Source organism: Salmo salar, chromosome ssa02, assembly GCF_905237065.1.
Source record: "Salmo salar chromosome ssa02, Ssal_v3.1, whole genome shotgun sequence".
Taxonomy (NCBI): Eukaryota; Metazoa; Chordata; class Actinopteri; order Salmoniformes; family Salmonidae; genus Salmo; species Salmo salar.
Genome location: NC_059443.1, coordinates 20160594 through 20186238, shown reverse-complemented (window position 1 = coordinate 20186238; position 25645 = coordinate 20160594). Strand labels below are relative to the sequence as shown.

General features: G+C 44.2%; 2 protein-coding genes across 10 annotated transcripts in view; both read right to left on the bottom strand.

Moving 5' to 3' along the window:
- Positions 1–14325, bottom strand: part of LOC106605745 (myosin-10) — a 94034-nt gene extending 79709 nt beyond the window's left edge. For 6 of the 8 annotated variants that reach the window (XM_045699404.1, XM_045699444.1, XM_045699453.1 and 3 more), the window contains exons 1-3: positions 14071–14288; positions 11028–11211; positions 7001–7207 (exon numbers count right to left, since the gene is read on the bottom strand). In XM_045699404.1, the coding sequence (XP_045555360.1) occupies positions 7001–7207; positions 11028–11207 (387 nt within the window). In that variant the 5' untranslated portion in view covers positions 11208–11211; positions 14071–14288. Of the gene's footprint in view, positions 1–7000; positions 7208–11027; positions 11215–14070 lie in introns of all 8 variants that reach the window. The other 2 variants (XM_045699411.1, XM_045699464.1) reach the window with 2 other exon arrangements.
- Positions 14326–19204: 4879 nt separating this feature from the next.
- kcnj14 (potassium inwardly rectifying channel subfamily J member 14) overlaps positions 19205–25645 on the bottom strand; it is a 32543-nt gene continuing 26102 nt past the window's right edge. Inside the window, exons 5-7 of one of the 2 annotated variants that reach the window (XM_045699393.1) lie at positions 23596–25240; positions 21859–22176; positions 19205–21497 (exon numbers count right to left, since the gene is read on the bottom strand). In XM_045699393.1, coding sequence (XP_045555349.1) covers positions 21264–21497; positions 21859–22176; positions 23596–24630 — 1587 coding nt within the window. In that variant the 5' untranslated portion in view covers positions 24631–25240 and the 3' untranslated portion in view covers positions 19205–21263. Of the gene's footprint in view, positions 21498–21858; positions 22177–23595; positions 25642–25645 lie in introns of those variants that run through there. The other variant, XM_045699397.1, reaches the window with a different exon arrangement.

Below are 25645 nucleotides of genomic sequence, written 5' to 3'. Positions count from 1 at the left end.
ATGAGTAGGACACATTAACCTACAGTATGAGTAGGACACATTAACCTACAGTATGAGTAAGGCCCATTAACCTACAGTATGAGTAGGACATATTAACCTACAGTATGAGTAGGACACATTAACCTACAGTATGAGTAGGACATATTAACCTACAGTATGAGTAGGACACATTAACCTACAGTATGAGTAGGACACATTAACCTACAGTATGAGTAGGACACATTAACCTACAGTATGAGTAAGGCCCATTAACCTACAGTATGAGTAGGACATATTAACCTACAGTATGAATAGGACACATTAACCTACAGTATGAGTAGGACACATTAACCTACAGTATGAGTAGGACACATTAACCTACAGTATGAGTAAGGCCCATTAACCTACAGTATGAGTAGGACATATTAACCTACAGTATGAGTAGGACACATTAACCTACAGTATGAGTAGGACACATTAACCTACAGTATGAGTAGGACACATTAACCTACAGTATGAGTAAGGCCCATTAACCTACAGTATGAGTAGGACACATTAACCTACAGTATGAGTAGGACATATTAACCTACAGTATGAGTAGGACACATTAACCTACAGTATGAGTAGGACATATTAACCTACAGTATGAGTAGGACACATTAACCTACAGTATGAGTAGGACACATTAACCTACAGTATGAGTAGGGCCCATTAACCTACAGTATGAGTAGGGCACATTAACCTACAGTATGAGTAGGACACATTAACCTACAGTATGAGTAAGGCCCATTAACCTACAGTATGAGTAGGACACATTAACCTACAGTATGAGTAGGGCCCATTAACCTACAGTATGAGTAGGACACATTAACCTACAGTATGAGTAGGGCCCATTAACCTACAGTATGAGTAGGACACATTAACCTACAGTATGAGTAGGACACATTAACCTACAGTATGAGTAGGACACATTAACCTACAGTATGAGTAGGACATATTAACCTACAGTATGAGTAGGACACATTAACCTACAGTATGAGTAGGACACATTAACCTACAGTATGAGTAGGACACATTAACCTACAGTATGAGTAGGACACATTAACCTACAGTATGAGTAGGACACATTAACCTACAGTATGAGTAGGACACATTAACCTACAGTATGAGTAGGACACATTAACCTACAGTATGAGTAGGACACATTAACCTACAGTATGAGTAGGGCACATTAACCTACAGTATGAGTAGGACACATTAACCTACAGTATGAGTAGGACACATTAACCTACAGTATGAGTAGGACACATTAACCTACAGTATGAGTAGGGCACATTAACCTACAGTATGAGTAGGACATATTAACCTACAGTATGAGTAGGACACATTAACCTACAGTATGAGTAGGACACATTAACCTACAGTATGAGTAGGACACATTAACCTACAGTATGAGTAGGACACATTAACCTACAGTATGAGTAGGACACATTAACCTACAGTATGAGTAAGGCCCATTAACCTACAGTATGAGTAGGACACATTAACCTACAGTATGAGTAGGACACATTAACCTACAGTATGAGTAGGACACATTAACCTACAGTATGAGTAGGACACATTAACCTACAGTATGAGTAGGACACATTAACCTACAGTATGAGTAGGGCCCATTAACCTACAGTATGAGTAGGACACATTAACCTACAGTATGAGTAGGACACATTAACCTACAGTATGAGTAGGACACATTAACCTACAGTATGAGTAGGACACATTAACCTACAGTATGAGTAAGGCCCATTAACCTACAGTATGAGTAGGACACATATTAACCTACAGTATGAGTAGGGCCCATTAACCTACAGTATGAGTAGGACATATTAACCTACAGTATGAGTAGGACACATTAACCTACAGTATGAGTAGGACACATTAACCTACAGTATGAGTAGGACACATTAACCTACAGTATGAGTAAGACACATTAACCTACAGTATGAGTAGGACACATTAACCTACAGTATGAGTAGGACACATTAACCTACAGTATGAGTAGGGCACATTAACCTACAGTATGAGTAGGACACATTAACCTACACTATGAGTAGGACACATTAACCTACAGTATGAGTAGGACACATTAACCTACAGTATGAGTAGGGCACATTAACCTACAGTATGAGTAGGACACATTAACCTACAGTATGAGTAAGGCCCATTAACCTACAGTATGAGTAGGACATATTAACCTACAGTATGAGTAGGACACATTAACCTACAGTATGAGTAGGACACATTAACCTACAGTATGAGTAGGACACATTAACCTACAGTATGAGTAGGACACATTAACCTACAGTATGAGTAGGACACATTAACCTACAGTATGAGTAGGACACATTAACCTACAGTATGAGTAGGACACATTAACCTACAGTATGAGTAGGACACATTAACCTACAGTATGAGTAGGACACATTAACCTACAGTATGAGTAGGACACATTAACCTACAGTATGAGTAGGACACATTAACCTACAGTATGAGTAGGACACATTAACCTACAGTATGAGTAGGACACATTAACCTACAGTATGAGTAGGACACATTAACCTACAGTATGAGTAGGACACATTAACCTACAGTATGAGTAGGGCCCATTAACCTACAGTATGAGTAGGACATATTAACCTACAGTATGAGTAGGACACATTAACCTACAGTATGAGTAAGGCCCATTAACCTACAGTATGAGTAGGACACATTAACCTACAGTATGAGTAGGACACATTAACCTACAGTATGAGTAGGACATATTAACCTACAGTATGAGTAGGGTCAGGTGGAATGTGTAAGGAGGATTTCTAATGAAAAAGACAGATAGCTGTCAGGATAATCAATCAACCAGCTAGTGCTACAACACAGGTTTATGAATGAAATATGCAGGCAACAGTGTAAACAAGATGACTCTGTGGATTCTGACTGGTCACCCCTACCCATCCACCTCCTCTCACACCCTTCCCTGATAATCCACACATACAGTGATGTGTGTGTGTGTGTGTGTGTGTGTGTGTGTGTGTGTGTGTGTGTGTGTGTGTGTGTGTGTGGTGGACTGAAATATGAGGGTCAGTATACTGCCTTGTCCACCAAAATCCCTAATTTTCTCTCTCTCTTTCTCTAAAGCAGATTAGATAAACAGCCTTCAAATTCCTCAACATAGATATACAATACAAAGTGTCATTCACTATGTCACATTCTAACTCTTTCTGACACATTCTTCATATCAAAGTACCGCAACACTTATCTTTCTTTCTTTCTTTCTTTCTTTCTTTCTTTCTTTCTTTCTATCTCTCATCCCTCCCTTCATTGGTTCATAGTCACGAAACAGTAGATGCAGCTCTCCTTTCTGCTCCGTCCTTCTCTCTCTTATATAAACGTCTGTGATGTAACACAACCCCTCCTCTTATATCAGTTACACTGATGTCACAGTTCTCTCTACAGAGTAACCCCCCCCCCACACACACACACAGTCTTGTACAACTAACATCGTGGGGACACACAATTCAGTCCCATTCAAAATCCAATTTTCCAGAACCCCTAATCCTAACCCTAGCTCCTAACCCTAACCCATAAACTAACCCTAGCTCCTAACCCTAACCCATAAACTAACCCTTACCCATAAACTAACCCTAGCTCCTAACCCTTACCCATAAACTAACCCTAGCCCCTAACCCTTACCCATAAACTAACCCTAGCTCCTAACCCTTACCCATAAACTAACCCTAACTCCTAACCCTTACCCATAAACTAACCCTAACTCCTAACCCTTACCCATAAACTAACCCTAGCTCCTAACCCTAACCCATAAACTAACCCTTACCCATAAACTAACCCTAGCTCCTAACCCTAACCCATAAACTAACCCTTACCCATAAACTAACCCTAGCTCCTAACCCTTACCCATAAACTAACCCTAGCCCCTAACCCTTACCCATAAACTAACCCTAGCTCCTAACCCTTACCCATAAACTAACCCTAACTCCTAACCCTTACCCATAAACGAACCCTAACTCCTAACCCTTACCCATAAACTAACCCTAGCTCCTAACCCTAACCCATAAACTAACCCTTACCCATAAACTAACCCTAGCTCCTAACCCTTACCCATAAACTAACCCTAGCTCCTAACCCTTACCCATAAACTAACCCTAGCTCCTAACACTAAACCATAAACTAACCCTTACCCATAAACTAACCCTAGCTCCTAACCCTAACCCATAAACTAACCCTTACCCATAAACTAACCCTAGCTCCTAACCCTTACCCATAAACTAACCCTAGCTCCTAACCCTTACCCATAAACTAACCCTAACTCCTAACCCTTACCCATAAACTAACCCTAGCTCCTAACCCTAACCCATAAACTAACCCTTACCCATAAACTAACCCTAGCTCCTAACCCTTACCCATAAACTAACCCTAGCTCCTAACCCTTACCCATAAACTAACCCTAGCTCCTAACCCTTACCCATGAACTAACCCTAGCTCCTAACCCTTACCCATGAACTAACCCTAGCTCCTAACCCTTACCCATGAACTAACCCTAGCTCCTAACCCTTACCCATAAACTAACCCTAGCTCCTAACCCTTACCCATAAACTAACCCTAGCTCCTAACCCTTACCCATGAACTAACCCTAGCTCCTAACCCTTACCAATAAACTAACCCTAACCCATAAACTAACCCTAGCTCCTAACCCTTACCCATAAACTAACCCTAGCTCCTAACCCTTACCCATGAACTAACCCTAGCTCCTAACCCTTACCCATAAACTAACCCTAGCTCCTAACCCTTACCCATAAACTAACCCTAGCTCCTAACCCTTATCCATAAACTAAACCTAGCTCCTAACCCTTACCCATAAACTAACCCTAACCCATAAACTAACCCTAGCTCCTAACCCTTACCCATAAACTAACCCTAGTTCCTAACCCTAACCCATAAACTAACCCTAGCTCCTAACACTAAACCTAATTCTAACCCTAACACTATTTCTAACCTTAACCCTGAACCCCCTAGAAATAGCATTTGACCTTGTAGGGACTAACAAAATGTCCCCAGTTGGTCAAATGTTCATTTGTTTACTATTCTTGTGGGGACTTTTGTTCACACACGCACACGCACACGCACACGCACACACACACACGGTGTGACGTGTTTATCTTGTGCTTATACAGTTGAAGTCGGAAGTTGACATACACCCTAGCCAAATACATTTAAATACCGTTTTTCACAATTCCTGACATTTAATCCTAGTAAATAATTCCCTGTCTTCAGTCAGTTAGGATCACCACTTTATTTTATGAATGTGAAATGTCACAATAATAGTAGAGAGACAAATTTATTTCAGCTTTTATTTCTTTCATCACATTCCCAGTTGGTCAGAAGTTTACATACACTCAATTAGTATTTGGTAGCATTGCCTTTAAAGTGTTTAACTTGGGTCACAAGCTTCCCACAATAAGTTGGGTGAATTTTTGTCCATTCCTCCTGACAGAGCTGGTGTAACTGAGTCAGGTTTGTAGACCTCCTTGCTCACACACGCTTTTTCAGTAATCCCAACAAATTTTCTATAGGATTGAGGTCAAGGCTTTGTGATAGCCACTCCAATTCCTTGACTTTGTTGTCCTTAAGCCATTTTGCCACAACTTTGGAAGTATGCTTGGGGTCATTGTCCATTTGGAAGACCCATTTGCGACCAAGCTTTAACTTTCTGACTGATGTCTTGAGATGTTGCTTCAATATATTCACATAATTTTCATCCCTCATGATGCCATCTATTTTGTGAACTGCACCTGCAGCATAGCACCCCCACAACATGATGCTGCCACCCCCGTACTTCACGGTTGGGATGGTGTTCTTTGGCTTGCAAGCGTCCCCCTTTTTCCTCCAAACATAACGATGGTCATTATGGCCAAACAGTTCTATTTTTGTTTCATCAGACCAGAGGACATTTCTCCAAAAAGTACGATCTTTGTCCCCATGTGCAGTTGCAAACCGTAGTCTGGCTTTTTTATGGCGGTTTTGGAGCAGTGGCTTCTTCCCTGAGCGGCTTTTCAGGTTATGTCAATATAGGACTGGGTTTACTGTGGATATAAATACTGTTGTACCTGTTTCCTCCAGCATCTTCACAAGGTCCTTTGCTGTTGTTCTGGGATTGATTTGCACTTTTTGCACCAAAGTACGTTCATCTCTAGGAGACAGAACGAGTCTCCTTCCTGAGCGGTATGACGGCTGCGTGGTCCCATGGTGTTTATACTTGCATAGTATTGTTTGTACAGATGAACGTGGTACCTTCAGGCGTTTGGAAATTGCTCCCAAGGATGAACCAGGCTTGTGGAGGTCTACAATGTTTTTTCTGAGGTCTTAGCTGATTTCTTTTGATTTTCCCACGATGTCAAGCAAAGAGGCACTGTGTGTGAAGGTAGGCCTTGAAATACATCCCCAGGTACACATCCAATTAACTCAAATGATGTCAATTAGCCTATCAGAAGCTTCTAAAGCCATGACATAATTTTCTGGAATTTTCCAAGCTGTTTAAAGGCACAGTCAACTTAGTGTATGTAAACTTCTGACCCACTGGAATTGTGATACAGTGAATTAATTATAAGTGAAATAATCTGTCTGTAAACAATTGTTGGAAAAAATACTTGTGTCATGCACAAAGTAGATGTCCTAACCAACTTGCCAAAACTATAGTTTGTTAACAAGAAATGTGTGGAGTGGTTGACAAACGAGTTTTAATGACACCAACATAAGTGGATGTAAACTTCCGACTTCTACCGTCTATACTGTACACATCAGTTTTGACTTTCACTTCTCCCTTGTGTGCTGTGCAAGTTTGAGTTTATGTATTATTGTGTCCTGTGGTGTGTGTGTGTGTGTGTGTGTGTGTGTGTGTGTGTGTGTGTGTGTGTGTGTGTGTGTGTGTGTGTGTGTGTGTGTAATGTACACTGACGTATATCAAGCCAGAGTAGTATCTCTCTCTGAGGTTGTGTAGGACGGAGGCCTCGTTGAGACAGGTGAGGTCAGCCATGTCCTCCACCTTACTGAACCTGGGAGGATTCATCCTCTGGACCTCCTCTCTGGACAGGGTCAGCTTCCTCTGGCTGTCTGTTAGCTCCACCTCCACCTCATCCCCACGCTCCTCACGGATACTGGCAGACTGGAGGGTTGGGGTGGGGGGAGTGAGAGAGAGAGCGGGGAGAAGGGGGAGGAGATAGAGAGAGGGTAGGGGGAGAGATAGAGGCGGGGGGAGAGAGAGAGGCAGGGAAAAGAGAGTTAGAGAGAGAGGGTAGGGGAAGGGGAAGGGACAGAGAGGTTAGTTAGATACTGATCCAGGAAACATCCACTAACAGCACAAGACATGACAAGCCATAACACATGGTACAAACGCATAATAATAACACATGATAATAACACACGATAATAACACATGGTACAAACACATAATAATAACACATGATAATAACACATGGTACAAATGCATAATAATAACACATGATAATAACGCATTGTAATAACACATGGTAATAACACATGGTATTAACGCATGGTAATAACACATGATAATAACACATGGTAATAACACATGGTAATAACACATGGTAATAACGCATGGTAATAACGCATGGTAATAACACATGATAATAACACATGATAATAACACATGGTAATAACACATGGTAATAACACATGGTAATAACACATGGTAATAACACATGGTAATAACACATGATAATAACACATGGTATAATGCATGAAAATTCAAAATTCAAAAGGCACTCGCAGATCTGAGAAATCTTTTTGCAGGTGCATGGCAACAGTTGAACAAGATGAAGGACAAAGGAAACCGCACACTGCTCTTGATAGTATCACTGATCTTTAATAAGCTTTACGTATCGGCCTCACGGCGTTCGTCAGAGCTTTACGTATCGGCCTCACGGCCTTCGTCAGAGCTTTACGTATCGGCCTCACGGCCTTCGTCAGAGCTTTACGTATCGGCCTCACGGCCTTCGTCAGAGCTTTACGTATCGGCCTCACGGCGTTCGTCAGAGCTTTACGTATCGGCCTCACGGCGTTCGTCAGAGCTTTACGTATCGGCCTCACGGCCTTCGTCAGAGCTTTACGTATCGGCCTCACGGCCTTCGTCAGAGCTTTACGTATCGGCCTCACGGCCTTCATCAGAGCTTTACGTATCGGCCTCACGGCCTTCATCAGAGCTTTACGTATCGGCCTCACGGCGTTCGTCAGAGCTTTTGTAAATTTCTTAAAATTAGAACCCTTATGTAGACCTAGCCCCACCCACATCCGTTCCACACATGGAAAGGGGTTGGAGGCGAAGGAAAAACAAATAAGTTCTACCAAATATATATATATATTAAACACGTCTGTAAGACCACAATGAGGACATAGCAAGTTTTCATTAATCATTGGGTACATCGTACGAAAAACATCAGAGCAATCTTAAATAGGGACATAATTCATGTTCAAATTCACAACATAACATACATAGGCATTTCATCATTAAGACCTTTAGGAAATAATGTCTGGAGGGTGAAAATCCCAAAACATTCTCTTTTACTCAGAATATTATTAATATCACCTCCCCTGTCTGATATCTTAACTTTCTCTATGCCACAAAATCTAAAGGTAGAAATAATGCATGAAAATAACACATGGTAGAAACGCATGATAATAACACACGGTAACAACGCACGGTAACAACGCACGGTAACAACGCACGGTAATAATGCACGGTAATAACGCACGGTAATAACGCACGGTAACAACGCACGGTAACAACGCACGGTAACAACGCACGGTAACAACGCACGGTAACAACGCACGGTAACAACACACGGTAATAACGCACGATAATAACGCACGGTAATAACGCACGGTAACAACGCACGGTAACAACGCACGGTAATAACACATGGTAATAACACACGGTAATAACACACGGTAATAACGCACGATAACAACGCACGGTAACAACGCACGGTAACAACGCACGGTAATAACACACGGTAATAACGCACGGTAACAACGCACGGTAATAACACACGGTAATAACACACGGCAACAACGCACGGTAATAACACACGGTAATAACACACGGTAACAACACATGGTAATAACACATGGTAATAACACATGGTGGTGTGAAATATAGGGCTTCATCACATGACAAGAGGAGGTGGGATTGATTTCCAGTATGAAGCAATAAGCATCACTGGTGTCCACATACACACACAACATAAAACAGTGCATACATTGATAGTGGTTGAGATGGCTAGACTGAGGAGGAGCAAACAGAAATAGACACAGAGAGAGAGGAGTTAATAACCCTTGTCATAGTACAGCTCTTATGACCGGGGGGGACAACAGGAAGTGGTGAACTCTGAACTGGTCAGGTCACAAGAATCTACCCTGCTCTGATCTGTTCTGCTCGCTCTGTTCTGTTCTGCTCTGTTCTGCTCTGCTCTGTTCTGCTCTGTTCTGTTCTGCTATTCTATTCTCTGTTCTGCTCTGTTCTGCTCTGCTCTGTTCTGTTCTGCTCTGTTCTGTTCTGCTATTCTATTCTCTGTTCTGCTCTGTTCTGCTCTGCTCTGTTCTGTTCTGCTCTGTTCTGTTCTGCTATTCTATTCTCTGCTCTGCTCTGTTCTGCTCTGTTCTGCTCTGCTCTGTTCTGCTCTGCTCTGTTCTGTTCTGCTATTCTATTCTCTGTTCTGCTCTGTTCTGCTCTGCTCTGTTCTGTTCTGTTCTGCTATTCTATTCTCTGTTCTGCTCTGCTCTGCTCTGCTATTCTATTCTCTGTTCTGCTCTGCTCTGTTCTGCTCTGTTCTGTTCTGTTCACCATTTACTTCTGCCTGGCACACACACCCGCATTCTCAGAATACGACTAACCACACACTTAAAATATGAATGTAGAATGACGACAGTGTGTGTGACTATGTGTGTGACTGTGTGTGTGTGTGTGTGTGTGTTACTGCGGCCTCTTTAACATTAGGAGGCTGAAGGAGTGTATTGTTCTATTCATAGAGCTGCATATCAGAACAGCAGAGAAACAGAGAGAGCTACCCTGTATAGACATACTATAGAGTAGAGCGCCCATTGGAACCCTGTCACATTGTGGAACACAAAGAGCCTTGGAACACAGAGCGCACTGGGACACAGCAGAACAGATGTAAGGAGAGAGTGATCAAGGTAAAGGATAGAGGTGGAAGGGTTCTACAAGTGATGCCACTTCTCATAGAAAGACGAGGTTTAGAATGCAACATGTAGAGCTGAGTGACGTAGATCAGAGCGCAGCGTGGCTCCAACAGAGAGATAGAGCCCTGTGACTAAAGCAATGTGAGAGAGGAGAACTAGAAGCCCTAGTACACTGTAGCACTGACAATAGAAGGAGACTAGAATAGAGTTGGAAGGGTACAGAGAAGCATAGAAAGACAAGGAAGGTATTCCAACACTGTGAAATAGCATCATAGAGAATGCTAGATCAATGGGTTACCATTCCATTGTCTTGAGAAACACACTGTTCTGTTTTCCACACCTGTCAAACAGGCACACGCCTGGAGCCAATTATTCACCTGTATGAGGACTATTCAGAGTGCTGCAGATAGAAATGCAACAAATAGATCATGAAAATGATTATGACATGGTATGGAATCATCTCAATTGAATGCATGGTGTGCTTATCTGCTATGTAGTTGTCAATGTCGTGCTCAACTGCATAGGACTGATGGACCCAGGGAGGCCTGTGCCCCATGGTAGGGCAAGAGGTGGGCAACTCCTTGGAGCGCAGCAGTGCACACAGGTTTTTGTTCCAGCCCAACTCTAAAACACCTGCTTCAACTAACAATGCCCTATATTGACGACCATGATTAGTTGATTAGTTGAAAAGGTCGGCCCTCCCCTAACCTCACCACCAGCTGCCCTCCACCCTGACCATGTCCATTGGCCCCGCCCAGCCCACTCACCTCAAAGCCGTGCTTCTCGGATGGAACCCAGACGAGCCTCTTTGCCGCCCAATCAGCCTGGCTGGAGGCGGAGAATACGTGGCCAGTGGGGGTAGAGGAAGTGGGCGAGCCTGGCACCGCCCCCGTGGACAGGAAGCGGGTGACATCATTGGCAACACCGCCCCCTGACGGCCTGGACATGGTGCTGCTGGCAGAGAGAGAGAGAGAGAGAGAGAGAGAGAGAGAGAGAGAGAGAGAGAGAGAGAGAGAGAGAGAGAGAGAGAGGAAAGAGAGAAGAAAGACAGAAGAGAGAGAGAGAGAGAGAGAGAGAGGGGAGGGGAGAAGAGACAAAAGACAGTGTTAGACATGTTCTCACTCAGTCACACTGTCACGTGAGTGTGAGTGAGTGGACTGCATAGTAGATGAAAATCAGAGCAGTGTATTTCACTGATCATGGCATGTGAGTGTGAGTGAGTGGAGGAGGACTGCCTAACTATCAGACAGTGACAGTGATGTGATCCCTCTCAAGAGAGCAGTAGTAGACTAGTAAGTACACACACCAAACACACACACACATAATGCACACACACAGAAAATGAGAGCAGTAGGACCACACAGCCCAGATACAGTCCTGATAGTCAGAGATGGCATAATTGAAAGACAGAGCAAATCAAGGAGACAGTCAGGGTGGAAGAGAGAGAGATGGATGGAGGGATGGAGGGGGAAGGGAGTAGAGGAATACATCAACTGACTCAGTAAAGTGACATGACAGTCAGAGCTTAGAGAGAGAGAGAGAGAGAGAGAGAGAGAGAGAGAGAGAGAGAGAGAGAGAGAGAGAGAAAGGGAGAGAGGCAGAGAGAGAGAGAGGGGCAGAGAGAGGCAGAGAGAGGCACAGAGAGAGGCAGAGAGAGAGAGAGAGTGAGAGTGAGAGTGAGAGAGAGTGAGAGAGAGAGAGGCAGAGAGAGAGAGAGAGAGAGTGAGAGGCAGAGAGAGGGAGAGGCAGAGCGAGGGAGAGGCAGAGCGAGGGAGAGGCAGAGCGAGGGAGAGGCAGAGAGAGAGGGAGAGGGAGAGTGAGAGTGAGGCAGAGAGAGAGAGAGTGAGAGGCAGAGAGAGGGAGAGGCAGAGCGAGGGAGAGGCAGAGCGAGGGAGAGGCAGAGAGAGGGAGAGGCAGAGAGAGGGAGAGGCAGAGAGAGGGAGAGTGAGAGAGAGGAGGGGAGGTCTACTCCACAGTTGGCTGATATTACTGTATTATCATAGCAACAGAACTAAGATTAGGTCACACAGCGACACAGAGGACCTTTACAGTCCAGTGCACTCTGCTGGAGTCACGAGCCAACCACTTCTAGTTGTCAAACGCTGTGGGACAAAGACAGCTCTATATCAACATGTACCTCCAATCCCTGGCTTTAACAATCACATCATCCATGATGGGTGTGATTGTAAGGGAAGTGTGTATTAGTAGCCATTGAGTAGTGAAGCTGAGTCTGCCATACAGGCCATTTCTCAGACGTCTCTGAAAACTAGTATGGATTGATTTAGTGATTGGTCTGAGGGTGTCAATCATCTATAGACTGTTTGTTTATATCTTTATTGGCTCCTAAAGGACACTGATATTGTCTACCCCAATAAATGACTACTCATCATTTGGATTGAAGCCGAACCCCTCTGCATACAGTACATAAAGTAAGTCTGAGTGTCAACCCCACCCAAAACAGAAGGTATGTTGCTGTCTGTCATCACAGATAAGGTGTCTACTGATTCCTCCCATGTCTTTCTGTCTGTGTCTGTCCCTCTGTCTCTGGCCTGAGTAGGTCTACACCTGCACGGACACCTTCTCCTGTCTGTCTGTCATACTGTGTACATACAGCAGCTTAGTGTTGGTGAGTCACTCCAAACAGAGAGACCGAGTGCAGCTTCATGACTGATGCGAGAAGGAAGATGAAGGATGGCCAGAAATAGTCATCAGATATCCTGAGGCATTCCTTATCATCTGTTTATACATGTCTGTCTGTATTTATCATTAGAACAAAAGCTTATAGCACATCTGAACAAGGCTGTCTTTGGTCAGTCCATGACTGAGTGACCAGGCTACTGTAGCTCACTCAGCCAGGTGTCTAAAGCCTAATAACACCAGATGTTTTCCATAGCAACACTAAACTAAGCACACTCCCCAATACACCGCCACAGTGCAGCATTAAAGAATACCTGAGGTCAATGTGGGGGTGCGGGAGGAATGTGTGTGTGGTTGTGTGTGAGTGGTGGGGGGTGGGGGGTGAGGGGTGGGGGCATGGTAACGCCTTTTCTTTACGCTTAAATTTGAGGAAAAAAGCCGAGTGTTGAGGCAGCGGTGACATTGTGACTCAACCACCGCCTGAAACTGTCACTGGCAGACAGACACACTAGCAAGCTTCCCCGTCCAAAATATTAGCGCGTCCGCTAACGGGAGCTATATGAAAGATTCCCATTCTACTACCTGCAACACCATACCACCCGACAAAAGCCATGAAGCCAAACGCCAACCACACCTCGAGCATGAGGTATGAATAATGATTAGAGGATTCCTTATAGCATATAGCCTAATGATAGACTCAATGGACCACATTATAGAGAGCGCATGGGATTTAGCCTGGTCAGTCACTAATGTGGGTTAAATAATAACCTAATATTAATAGTATTACTAATAATAGGTTAATAATACGAATATGTTACAGGTAAGATGCCATAATAGTGTTATAATAATATACTTATAATTAACCCTTAATTAATAAAGCAACATATTTACAACTGCTTGCATTCTCTTGTCTAACAGCTTACAATATTTTCGGTTTGCTATGTGATCGTTTTGTACCATTCGTGGGCCTGCATGCTAACCGGAGGGCCAGGCAGCACGCCGCTGGAAGGTCCCCTATTGGGTGTAATTTTCGGCGTTATGCCACCCGCATTTAGACTAACCGAGCTAGGTTAGCAAGTAGCCAACACCAATGAAATATGATGCGTCGCCGTGCAGTATATTAGACTATCTACGACTGAATTAGAGTTGGCTATTGGTAACTAAATATCTCACCTTCACAATGTTCTCCGAGACGTGGATACGTCTAGGGCTCGAGGAGGAACGAAATAAGGCGGTTTCTCCGTTTTTTCCTGACTTATATGAGGTGAGAGGAGCGTACCGCAAATGCGGCTTTTATCATTACACCGCTCTCTCAGTGGAAGGCGCACACACACGTTCTACTGATCATAAAACAGACAGACAGAAGGGTGAGGGCAAAGCGCCGGCTTCAGCGCAGCTCAATCACTTCCTGTCTATACACCAATAAAAAATAACTTCAATTTAAGTCCCGCTTTATAAATAGAGTCTCCGAATGAAAATCTACAACTGCTGTGAATCCCCGCCCATTGAATGAGACGATCCCGTCCAGCCCCTTCACTGGCACAGATACAAGCGACGACAAATGGGATCTTGAGAGATCCCAATTGCCACACATCCTAACCAATCAGACAAAATATTGGGCAGTCCCATCAGTCTGACGGACGTGTGGAATGCCCAATTGAATTAAAGTAGCAGGTGCCCATGCAGTATTCTCGCGGTGGGGTAGGAAGATTTGCACGCTCTTTGTTGATGACAGCATCCCTTGTCTGTCACTCCGAGAGAGACGGAATAGTCCCTAGACATTGATCTAAGGTCGGTTTGGGGTTTAATTTAATGGTTAATGCAAGGTTTGGAGAAAGTACTAAGCTGATCTTAGACCTGTGCATAAGGACTGTCTATTGGCAAAGCCGGGATACTAAAAGAGGTGACCGCCCCAGATTCCTACTAACAGTTACCGTGTCCGAGTCTTAAGAATCCCGTGTTGATGTCTGGCTGGCGACCGCAGGTACAGCATGCTATAGTACTGCTCTGGATGCTATAGTACTGCTCTGGATGCTATAGTACTGCATGCTATAGTACTGCTCAAAGGGTTTTGCCAAAGACAAAACCGGTGCACCAGTCATTGCTCATCAATTATTCTGATTATATAGGACTAGCTATTTTTCTAAAAATAGATCATTTCTGTTGCATTATGAATTTTTTTAAATGTGTTTTTAGGTAATAAACATGTGATTACATATATGTATATAACATATATATATATATATATATATATAGTTTACAAGCCTGCACACCTTGCACAGTAAAGACACAGTAATTAACTGTATTGTAATGGCGGCAGTCTTTTACAGATATTCAGGCCTATGTTGTGACCAACTACACCTTTTCATTCAGCAAAAAATAAATTAGACTTTTATTTGGCAATGAGAGAATCTGAGACTCAAGTACAAAATAAACCAGAATTGAGTCATATCAATCAATGTGTTTTATTTGCTCTATAGTGCCATTCTTTTTCACATGGAAGTGCTTTCTGCCACAAACAGTAGTGACATTTTTATTTTTGTGATACAACAGAGAAGGATGGGAAACGTATACAGTGGTATCTGTAGAAAATAATAATAGAGCACAGCTGGTAACAACCCGGTTCCACTAACGTACATCCCAACATACCTTGACCTGCAATATCAGAATTTTATTCTGGAATCTAATAAAGCAACCAACCAGGAAGTCATCAAGTAATCCATCTGGCTATGTTGTTGTTGTGTGGGATGCGTTAAAAAAAAGGCTAACACAGAGGTCAGAGTCCTGGTGGTCAGGGTTCAAGTTACCCCCCACAGGAACTGGATCAGACGGGACTGGCCATTCACCTATAAATAGACCTCGGTAGCCATGGAGACATAGGAAAATAAGGAAAGACACGGAAGTTGAATAAATGTCAATAACACCAACTATAACCGATCAATATGGTTGTAAATCATATCATGGAATCTGCTTTAAAAGGTGAAATATCCATGTTTCCTGTTCAAAAGGTGAAATATCCATGTTTCCTGATTTAAAAGGTGAAATATCCATGTTTCCTGATTTAAAAGGTGAAATATCCATGTTTCCTGATTTAAAAGGTGAAATATCCATGTTTCCTGTTCAAAAGGTCAGTGTGCGTGAAGTGCTGCTTTCCATATACAGTATGTGACATTTAAAATGCCATTTCAATAGCCTTTTGTGTGCTTTTACAGTGCTTTGTAATGTACGTATGTGATATTTGCCTTTGACTTAATCCATAGTGTCAACTTACTTCTGTGCAAAGATGCAAGTAAAAGTTTCAGAGTTGTCTGTCCTGTAGTAGGTAGAACAATACAGCCCTGTTGAATCATCTAGTGGTCAAGACAATTGGTTAACACTTTACATGAAGTTATATCATGTAGATTCATGATATATTGTGCATGGTAACTGCTGGTAAGGTGCATAACCCAATGATTTTGAATTGTAATACTGCAAAAGGAAACTGAATAGATTCTATTTGAAATAATGACTTAGTTATTATGTAATACCACACATGGCAGTTTAACTTCATGTAAAGTGTGACTAAATATTGTGGTAGTAACGGCATAGAAGTTAGAACTCTTTATCTCTCAATAACATCAGTATACATATTTCAGAAACCATCACTTTCAGAAGAGTTACACGATTCAACAAAATAGACAGGCAATAAAAAAATCTAAGTTGAACATTGCAAATCATGTGCTAGTTATAGAATAACACCATAGACTTCTTTTTGAAGGCACCACCCAATGCATTAGTCTCCCACATAGTGTGAGACAGACACCAACCAATGCATTAGTCTCCCACATAGTGTGAGACAGACACCACCCAATGCATTAGTCTCCCACATAGTGTGAGACAGACACCACCAATGCATTAGTCTCCCACATAGTGTGAGACAGACACCAACCAATGCATTAGTCTCCCACATAGTGTGAGACAGACACCACCCAATGCATTAGTCTCCCACATAGTGTGAGACAGACACCAACCAATGCATTAGTCTCCCACATAGTGTGAGACAGACACCAACCAATGCATTAGTCTCCCACATAGTGTGAGACAGACACCACCCAATGCATTAGTCTCCCACATAGTGTGAGACAGACACCGCCCAATGCATTAGTCTCCCACATAGTGTGAGACAGACACCACCCAATGCATTAGTCTCCCACATAGTGTGAGACAGACACCACCCAATGCATTAGTCTCCCACATAGTGTGAGACAGACACCACCCAATGCATTAGTCTCCCACATAGTGTGAGACAGACACCACCCAATGCATTAGTCTCCCACATAGTGTGAGACAGACACCAACCAAAGCAGAACCATAGAATTCAGGATTAGTCATCCATTCTAATTCTTTGAACAGAACCTCTCTCAGAGAACAGAATGTCACAAACATTCAATTCCTCCTCAGGTGGTTTGTCAGTGCAGTTGTGAGCCCTCACAGTTTACAGTAAGAACAGGAAGACATAGGGAGTGGTCAGGGAGGTTTTCTTTACATAAATGTACTGCAGTGAAGTGACAGTTTTATGTTTCATGTCCTCAGTACATGCTTCCAGTGGTCATGGCAGTCCAACAGGTTTACGGTCCATTTACAGTCCCAGTTTAGGGTGCTCTGCCAAGGCCTGGACACTTCCAACAATGTCACCTTAAAGGTAAACTCAGCTACAGTGAGGGAAAAAACTTATTTGATCCCCTGCTGATTTTGTACGTTTGCCCACTGACAAAGAAATGATCAGTCTATAATTTTAATGGTAGGTTTATTTGAACAGTGAGAGACAGAATAACAACAACAAAAATCCAGAAAAACGCATGTCAAAAATGTTATAAATTGATTTGCATTTTAATGAGGGAAATAAGTATTTGACCCCCTCTCAATCAGAAAGATTTCTGGTTCCCAGGTGTCTTTTATACAGGTAACGAGCTGAGATTAGGAGCACACTCTTAAAGGGACTGCTCCTAATCTCAGCGTGTTACCTGTCTAAAAGACACCTGTCCACAGAAGCAATCAATCAATCAGATTCCAAACTCTCCACTATGGCCAAGACCAAAGAGCTCTCCAAGGATGTCACAGACAAGATTGTAGACCTACACAGGGCTGGAATGGGCAACAAGACCATCGCCAAGCAGCTTGGTGAGAAGGTGACAACAGTTGGTGCGATTATTCGCAAATGGAAGAAACACAAAAGAACTGTCAATATCCCTCGACCTGGGGATCCATGCAAGATCTCACCTCGTGGAGTTGCAATGATCATGAGAACGGTGAGGAATCAGCCCAGAACTACACGGGAGGATCTTGTCAATGATCTCAAGGCAGCTGGGACCATAGTCACCAAGAAAACAATTGGTAACACACTACGCCGTGAAAGACTGAAATCCTGCAGCGCCCGCAAGGTCCCCCTGCTCAAGAAAGCACATATACATGCCCGTCTGAAGTTTGCCAATGAACATCTGAATGATTCAGAGGACAACTGGGTGAAAGTGTTGTGGTCAGATGAGACCAAAATGGAGCTCTTTGGCATCAACTCAACTCGCCTTGTTTGGAGGAGGAGGAAGAATGCCTATGACCCCAAGAACACCATCCCCACCGTCAAACATGGAGGTGGAAACATTATGCTTTGGGGGTGTTTTTCTGCTAAGGGGACAGGACAACTTCACCGCATCAAAGGGACGATGGACGGGGCCATGTACTGTCAAATCTTGGGTGAGAACCTCCTTCCCTCAGCCAGGGCATTGAAAATGGGTCGTGGATGGGTATTCCAGCATGACAATGACCCAAAGCACACGGCCAAGGAAACAAAGGAGTGGCTCAAGAAGAAGCACATTAAGGTCCTGGAGTGGCCTAGCCCGTCTCCAGACCTTAATCCCATAGAAAATCTGTGGAGGGAGCTGATGGTTCGAGTTGCCAAAAGTCAGCCTCGAAACCTTAATGATTTGGAGAAGATCTGCAAAGAGGAGTGGGACAAAATCCCTCCTGAGATGTGTGCAAACCTGGTGGCCAACTACAAGAAACGTCTGACCTCTGTGATTGCCAACAAGGGTTTTGCCACCAAGTACTAAGTCATGTTTTGCAGAGGGGTCAAATACTTATTTCCCTCATTAAAATGCAAATAATTTCTAACATTTTTGACATGCATTTTTCTGGATTTTTTGGTTGTTATTCTGTCTCTCACTGTTCAAATAAACCTACCATTAAAATTGTAGACTGATAATTTCTTTGTCAGTGGGCAAACGTACAAAATCAGCAGGGGATCAGATACTTTTTTCCCTCACTGTAAATTACGTTGCCACGAGCAGCACTGCAGTTACTGAGATGAGCGAGATGCAAGAATTCACTATCACAGTCTCACACACACGGGTGAAAGTAGATGTCATTTCTTCCAAGTATGGGACCTCCTATGTTCCCATGATCACAGAATTCCATATAGAATCCCTATTCATTCATTACATATAGAATCTCTATTAATTCATTAGGATCTCTGTGGGCCTAGTACTAAAGATTTGTTATTTAACTTTTAAAATGTATTACCTTTTACTGTGGCATAAACCACCAGTCATGATGTTTGTCAAACAAACGCCTGATTGTCAAAGAATCACTTCAAAGGGCTCCTTTACATGTTCATCCACTCTCAACATATTTCCAGCCTCCAAACAGTGGTGAATGGAAAGAGACATATTTTACACAAAACACCACAAAGTGTAAGGACGTTTTGGTGATCGTCATTAGGCCAGAAGTTATGCGTCCACTGCTGTCCGCGCGCGTCTCGGTGTCAGCCATTCATCTCAGCCGCGGTAACATATTGTTTTCATTATTGTGATAGGCTCATGTTTTACCGGTATGGAATACCCTCACTATTTATTTAAACAGCTGAGAAGTTGAGCCTCACACTTCAACGCTCTTAGTTGTTGTGGAAATTGACCTACTATGCTGTTTACTTTCTGCATCTACGTCATATCGCTGAGTCTACCTTTAACATCCCCCCATTTCTCCCTTAAAATTCAACCAAATATACAGTATTCAGAAAATTAACTAAATAAATAAAATACTGAGGAAAATCATACAAAGTTAAATGTTTGAGGAACACAGAATCTTAGGTGACAGAATCTCATATTCAAGACAGAGGTAAACATTAACATAAGATTGTCCCTTCAGCTGGGTACTGTAGAATTTAAAAATAACATAAGGTAACATTTTAATAAAAGTTCTGCTTACAAAGTACTTATAAACCTTTGTTTGTTAACCATAGTTAACCATATTAAACAATGAATCATAAGTTTAGAAGTAGACCTTAAAATAACATGTTACCAGACTATGCACTCATATGGTTTTGTGCTGACACTGCACCCAGTTGAACATGCAACATGTTTGATTAAATAAAGCAAATATATAATAGTCTTGCATTATAAATACAGAATAACAACATACAGTACAGTACAAGTCAAAGAAACCGCTTGAAACCGCTGCTTATTTTCAGCTGTTTCTGTATCCATTTTGTTACATATCAGTCTAACACAACAGACCTGCTCAAACCTTGACAGAACACAAATGACCAGAATCCAAAACATATCAATAATACCTTCTCATTCAGTTCATAACAAACAGCCCTCAATGTGTAGATTACACCGTTTTACCTCATTCTGTCACACAGTATTCAACATCCACAGGTTTGGGGTAGAAGTTACCCGTAGGCACAGATCTAGGATCAGATTAGCCTCTCCAAAACCTAACCTTCACCATTAGGGGGCAGAAACACTAAACTGGTCATAGCTCAGTGTCTAGGGGGCAGCTTCACCTTACTCCCATGTGTCCAGTGTGAGTTGTAACTGAATAGGAGCTGCAGTTACAGACTGAAGCCAATAGGGGTCAGTGTTGTATGTGTTGTCAGCTAGGTGCTGGAGCCAGTGGTGAATGTAGCGGTTGGTTGACGGGACGAGTCTGAGACAGACGGGTTCATAATGATTCTGAAAGATCGCTATGTCCAAATCAGCCAACACAGTCAGAGTAGCAGCAGCCCATCTACCCCTTTCAATGACACTTCTCTCTCTCCTTTTCTGTCCTATCTGTCTGTCCTTTTCTCTCTCTGTTTGACAGTATACAGTCTCTCTCTCCGTTTGTCTCTCGGCGTCTTTGTCGTGTCTTCTGTTTCTCTTTCTACACCTCTCTCAACTTCAGTCTCTCAATATTGTCCTTTTCCCTAAATCGTGTACTTACCTTTCTCTACTTTGGTCTCTTTCCCTATGAAGCCTGTCTCTCATTCTGCCTCTCTCTCTCTCCCTCTGTCTGTCCCTGACTTCCTGTGGATCCCAGGTCAATTCCTGTCCCCTCTGCCTGTCGCCTCCCTAGTTAGTGTGGGTGGGTTGTGAGAGGGAGGATCGGTGGGTCAGGGGGGAGGGGCAGCCGCCAGGGTTGCCCTCAGGGTCATTGTCAGGGGAGATGAGCTGCAGGGCTACTTCGTTCTCATAGCAGAAGGAGGAGCGTGAGCCCTGGATGTATTTCTGCTCGGCCAACTCTTTAGCGCTGCAAGAGGGTGTGCTGGGAATCTCATAGGTCCGGTGGAAGAACGAGTAGTCCACCTGGATAAGAAAAAGAGAGGGGTCACTCTGGATAAGAAAAAGAGAGGGGTCACTCTGGATAAGAAAAAGAGAGGGGTCACTCTGGATAAGAAAAAGAGAGGGGTCACTCTGGATAAGAAAAAGAGAGGGATCACTCTGGATAAGAAAAAGAGAGGGGTCACTCTGGATAAGAAAAAGAGAGGGGTCACTCTGGATAAGAAAAAGAGAGGGGTCACTCTGGATAAGAAAAAGAGAGGGGTCACTCTGGATAAGAGTGTCTGCTGAATGGCTAAAATGTAGAGAAAAGGGAAAACGTAACAACGAAGCTAGCGGAGCAGAAACTCTTTCCTCTTCTGTTTCTATAGTTCCTCTGCCCTCTTACCTGGTAACAGTTCTTCCTCTCGAAGAGCACAGGTTCGAAGCGGTGACCCCAGAGGATCTCGGAGGCGAGGTAGGAGCTGCGACACTGTGTGGTCATGGCCGTGGCCTCCACCATACCCTCCAGAATGACCACCACCTCCAGCTCTGCGTCGCCCTCCAGCGTCCGACGGTCCATCTCGAAAAACGGCGACTCATCGTTGATCTCGTGGACGATGGTTACCGGGGAAACCAGGAAGATGCGGTCGGTTCCTGTGTCGAATCCCACGTTGATGTCCTCGTTGTCCAGCGGGAGGAACTCTCCCTCTGGGGTCACCCTCGGCTGGGGAGGGGGAAGAACAGGGGTAGAGAAAGGGAAGGAAAGAGGGTATGAGGTTAGTGATTAAGTGTTTAGTTTTTACATTGTTTGCAGGAACATTGTGTATAGTTCAGTCCAAAGTCTTAAGTGTTATGTTCCACAGAAAGCGCTCGCCTGCCTATATTCCTTATACTCCGCAGGCCTAAGCTTACTACCCAACCTTTTCCCTGAGTCAATCCCCAGCCTCAGCACTGAGAAATACAATTCTGCCATGATCCCCCAAAACTTATCAAAGCTGCCCCGTCTGAACTTTGACATGATCAAGCTTTTAAGAAGATCAAAATGTCCCTCTCTTCACCTCCCTGCTCTAGAGCTTTACAACCCACAGGACAATAAAAGCAGTGGTAGGTAAGGGCCACATGAAACACAATAGATACAGACCGGCAGACAATACGTCAGAACACACACCAACATGCAAACTTTCACCAAAATTGCTAACAGATGGCCAGAAAAGAGTATTATCTATATATAGTACACAGACAGAACCACACACACACACACACACACACACACACACACACACACACACACACACACACACACACACACACACACACACACACACACACACACACACACACACACACACACACACACACACACACACACACACTGGTTTTGAGTTAAGAATCCTGGGGAAATGAATCCCTTGGTAAATCTTCTAAACCCCTGAGGGAGAATAAAACAAGCTCTCATTAACCACAGACATCAGAGTACAGTCCAGATGGCCTCACCGATATCACTCTCCCTCTCCCTCTCTACTGCTCCCATCACACTCTCTCTCTCCCTCTCTACTGCTCCCCATCACTCTCTCTCTTTCCCTCTCTCTCGCATTGTCAATACAGTACTGATGTGTCCTGCCTTTTCTACTGTTTACAGCCCCTTCAGTATCTTTACAGTTACTGATGTGTCCTGCCTCTTCTACTGTTTACAGCCCCTTCAGTATCTTTACTGTTACTGATGTGTCCTGCCTCTTCTACTGTTTACAGCCCCTTCAGTATCTTTACAGTTACTGATGTGTCCTGCCTCTTCTACTGTTTACAGCCCCTTCAGTATCTTTACAGTTACTGATGTGTCCTGCCTCTTCTACTGTTTACAGCCCCTTCAGTATCTTTACAGTTACTGATGTGTCCCCTCTTCTACTGTTTACAGCCCCTTCAGTATCTTTACAGTTACTGATGTGTCCTGCCTCTTCTACTGTTTACAGCCCCTTCAGTATCTTTACAGTTACTGATGTGTCCTGCCTCTTCTACTGTTTACAGCCCCTTCAGTATCTTTACAGTTACTGATGTGTCCTGCCTCTTCTACTGTTTACAGCCCCTTAAGTCTCTTTGCTCCCTTCTTTCATCCCTCAACCAATCTTCTTCTTCTTTCCTTTCTTACCTTCAATAGCTGTGCACGTACGTGTGCCTCTACCAGGTGGCTCTTGCGTAGGTTCCCCACCCTCCACATCATGCAGAGTTTCCCGTCTCTCAGCGCCACCACTGCCGTGTCAGAGAACAACAGCGTCTCATTACGCTTCTTGGGCTTAGCGATCTTCGCCATGACCGCTCCGATGATGAAGGCGTCAATGATGCAGCCCACAATGCACTGCAAGACGACCGCCATCACCGCCAGGGGGCAGGCCTCGGTCACGCTGCGGAAGCCGTAACCGATGGACGTCTGCGTCTCCAGAGAGAACAGGAAGGCCGCCATAAAGCTGTTCACCTGAACGAAACACGTTTCCTCCACTTCCACCACTGCCCCTGCCCCGGACTCATCTCCTCCCCCGGAAGAGGCACCCGAGCTGGGGTTGAGGCGGATGGCGAAGTCCCCGTGCGAGGCGGCAATGAGCCAGAAGGCGAAGCCAAAGAGCAGCCAGGAGAGGAGGAAGGAGAGGCAGAAGATGACTAGCATCCAACGCCAGCGGATGTCCACGCAGGTGGTGAAGAGGTCGCTGAGGTAACGCTGGCCCCTCTCGCTCATGTTGACGAAGGTGACGTTGCAGCGCCCGTCCTTGCCCACAAAGCGGTGGCGGGGCCGGCGGCTAGAGCGCCGGGTGGGCCGGCGGCTTGAGGAGGAAGGGGACGACAATGTTGAATCTCGGTCCGAGGACAAACAGCCTTCTCCCCTTCTCCCCAGACTTCCGCCCCTCCCGCCCCTCAGTCCTGAGCGCCCTCCTCCTTTCATCGATCCTTCCCCTCCTGCCTCCAGGGCTCCGCTGGGCCTCCGTGCATTGCTGCCGTTGCCCTGCAGGGGGAGTGCTTTGCCATTTCGGTTGTGTGTGGGAGTGGGGCTGGTGGGGCTCCCTGAGCCTCCCGTGCTCTCCCCCACCCTGGCCGTGTCAGCAACACTCAGAGCCAGCTTAATGACTTCCTCCTCGTCTACCAGCCCGTCAACCACCACACTGAAACGTCGCTTAACACGCGCCGCTCCCATGGTGCTAAATACAATGTCTTACGCTGATGAAGCTGTAGTCTCAACTCCTATGTGCTTTGTGCGTTTATGACCACCTAGGTATTGATAAGAACCTGGTGTTCTGTACTTCTTTCCAGTTCCACTGTTTCTATGGTGAAAAGTAATCCATCTGATGTGGTAAAGGTAGATCCATGAGGAAAAGCTCTATCCAGCAGTAGATGAATTCGCTCACTTCCTGGATCATTGTTCCACTAACTTTTTATTAACAGTCAGGGTTCCTCACAGCTCTACAGTGTCCTGATTCACAGTCTTCCTTCCATTCTCTTGAAGGAAGCTCAGTGGTCAACTTGTTGCTGTATATACTCCTCTGGTCAACAGGCAGTGTTGTTTCAGAAACGTATTCCACAGCAGTAGATAGACAGTCTCGCAGTAATACTGTATAGTCGCTGTAGCACTTACACTCCTTTGGGCTGAAGAGGGAGGTTACACACGTGTCCAGGGTATCAACAGGAGGGACCCATAGTCTGTGGCCATCTTACGAGGGAGCGGGAGTTTTGCTGACAGTTTGAAACAGCACGAGGGAAACACATTGAGCAGGCTACAGGAACTGAGAAGCTTGAAAGGATGAGAGCTGGGGATAGAATGAGGTAGTAGTAAGGAGGATATATACTCCCCACATTCACTAAAGTGCAATATGACAATACAGAGTCCAGGGGTAGATCCACAGTACAGTCAAACGGTGTCTATGTTTCTAACACGTATCTAACATGCAACCAGCAGAGAAAAGCATGCTGTTTCTTACGTTCCATGATCTTCACTTCCCAGTGGTTTGGTCATGGAAAATACACAAGGCAGATTGAAACAGAGGAGGAACTCCTTAGACTATTGATTCAGATAATGGTACACAATTCCAATACATTCACTTCCTATCAGTCAGAATATGTTCCTCCACCCTTTTATATCTGTGTTTCCTTTGCTACAGGGCCTCGGAATACATTTATGAGCTACAGTAGCCATGCACTGTGTTAATAATACT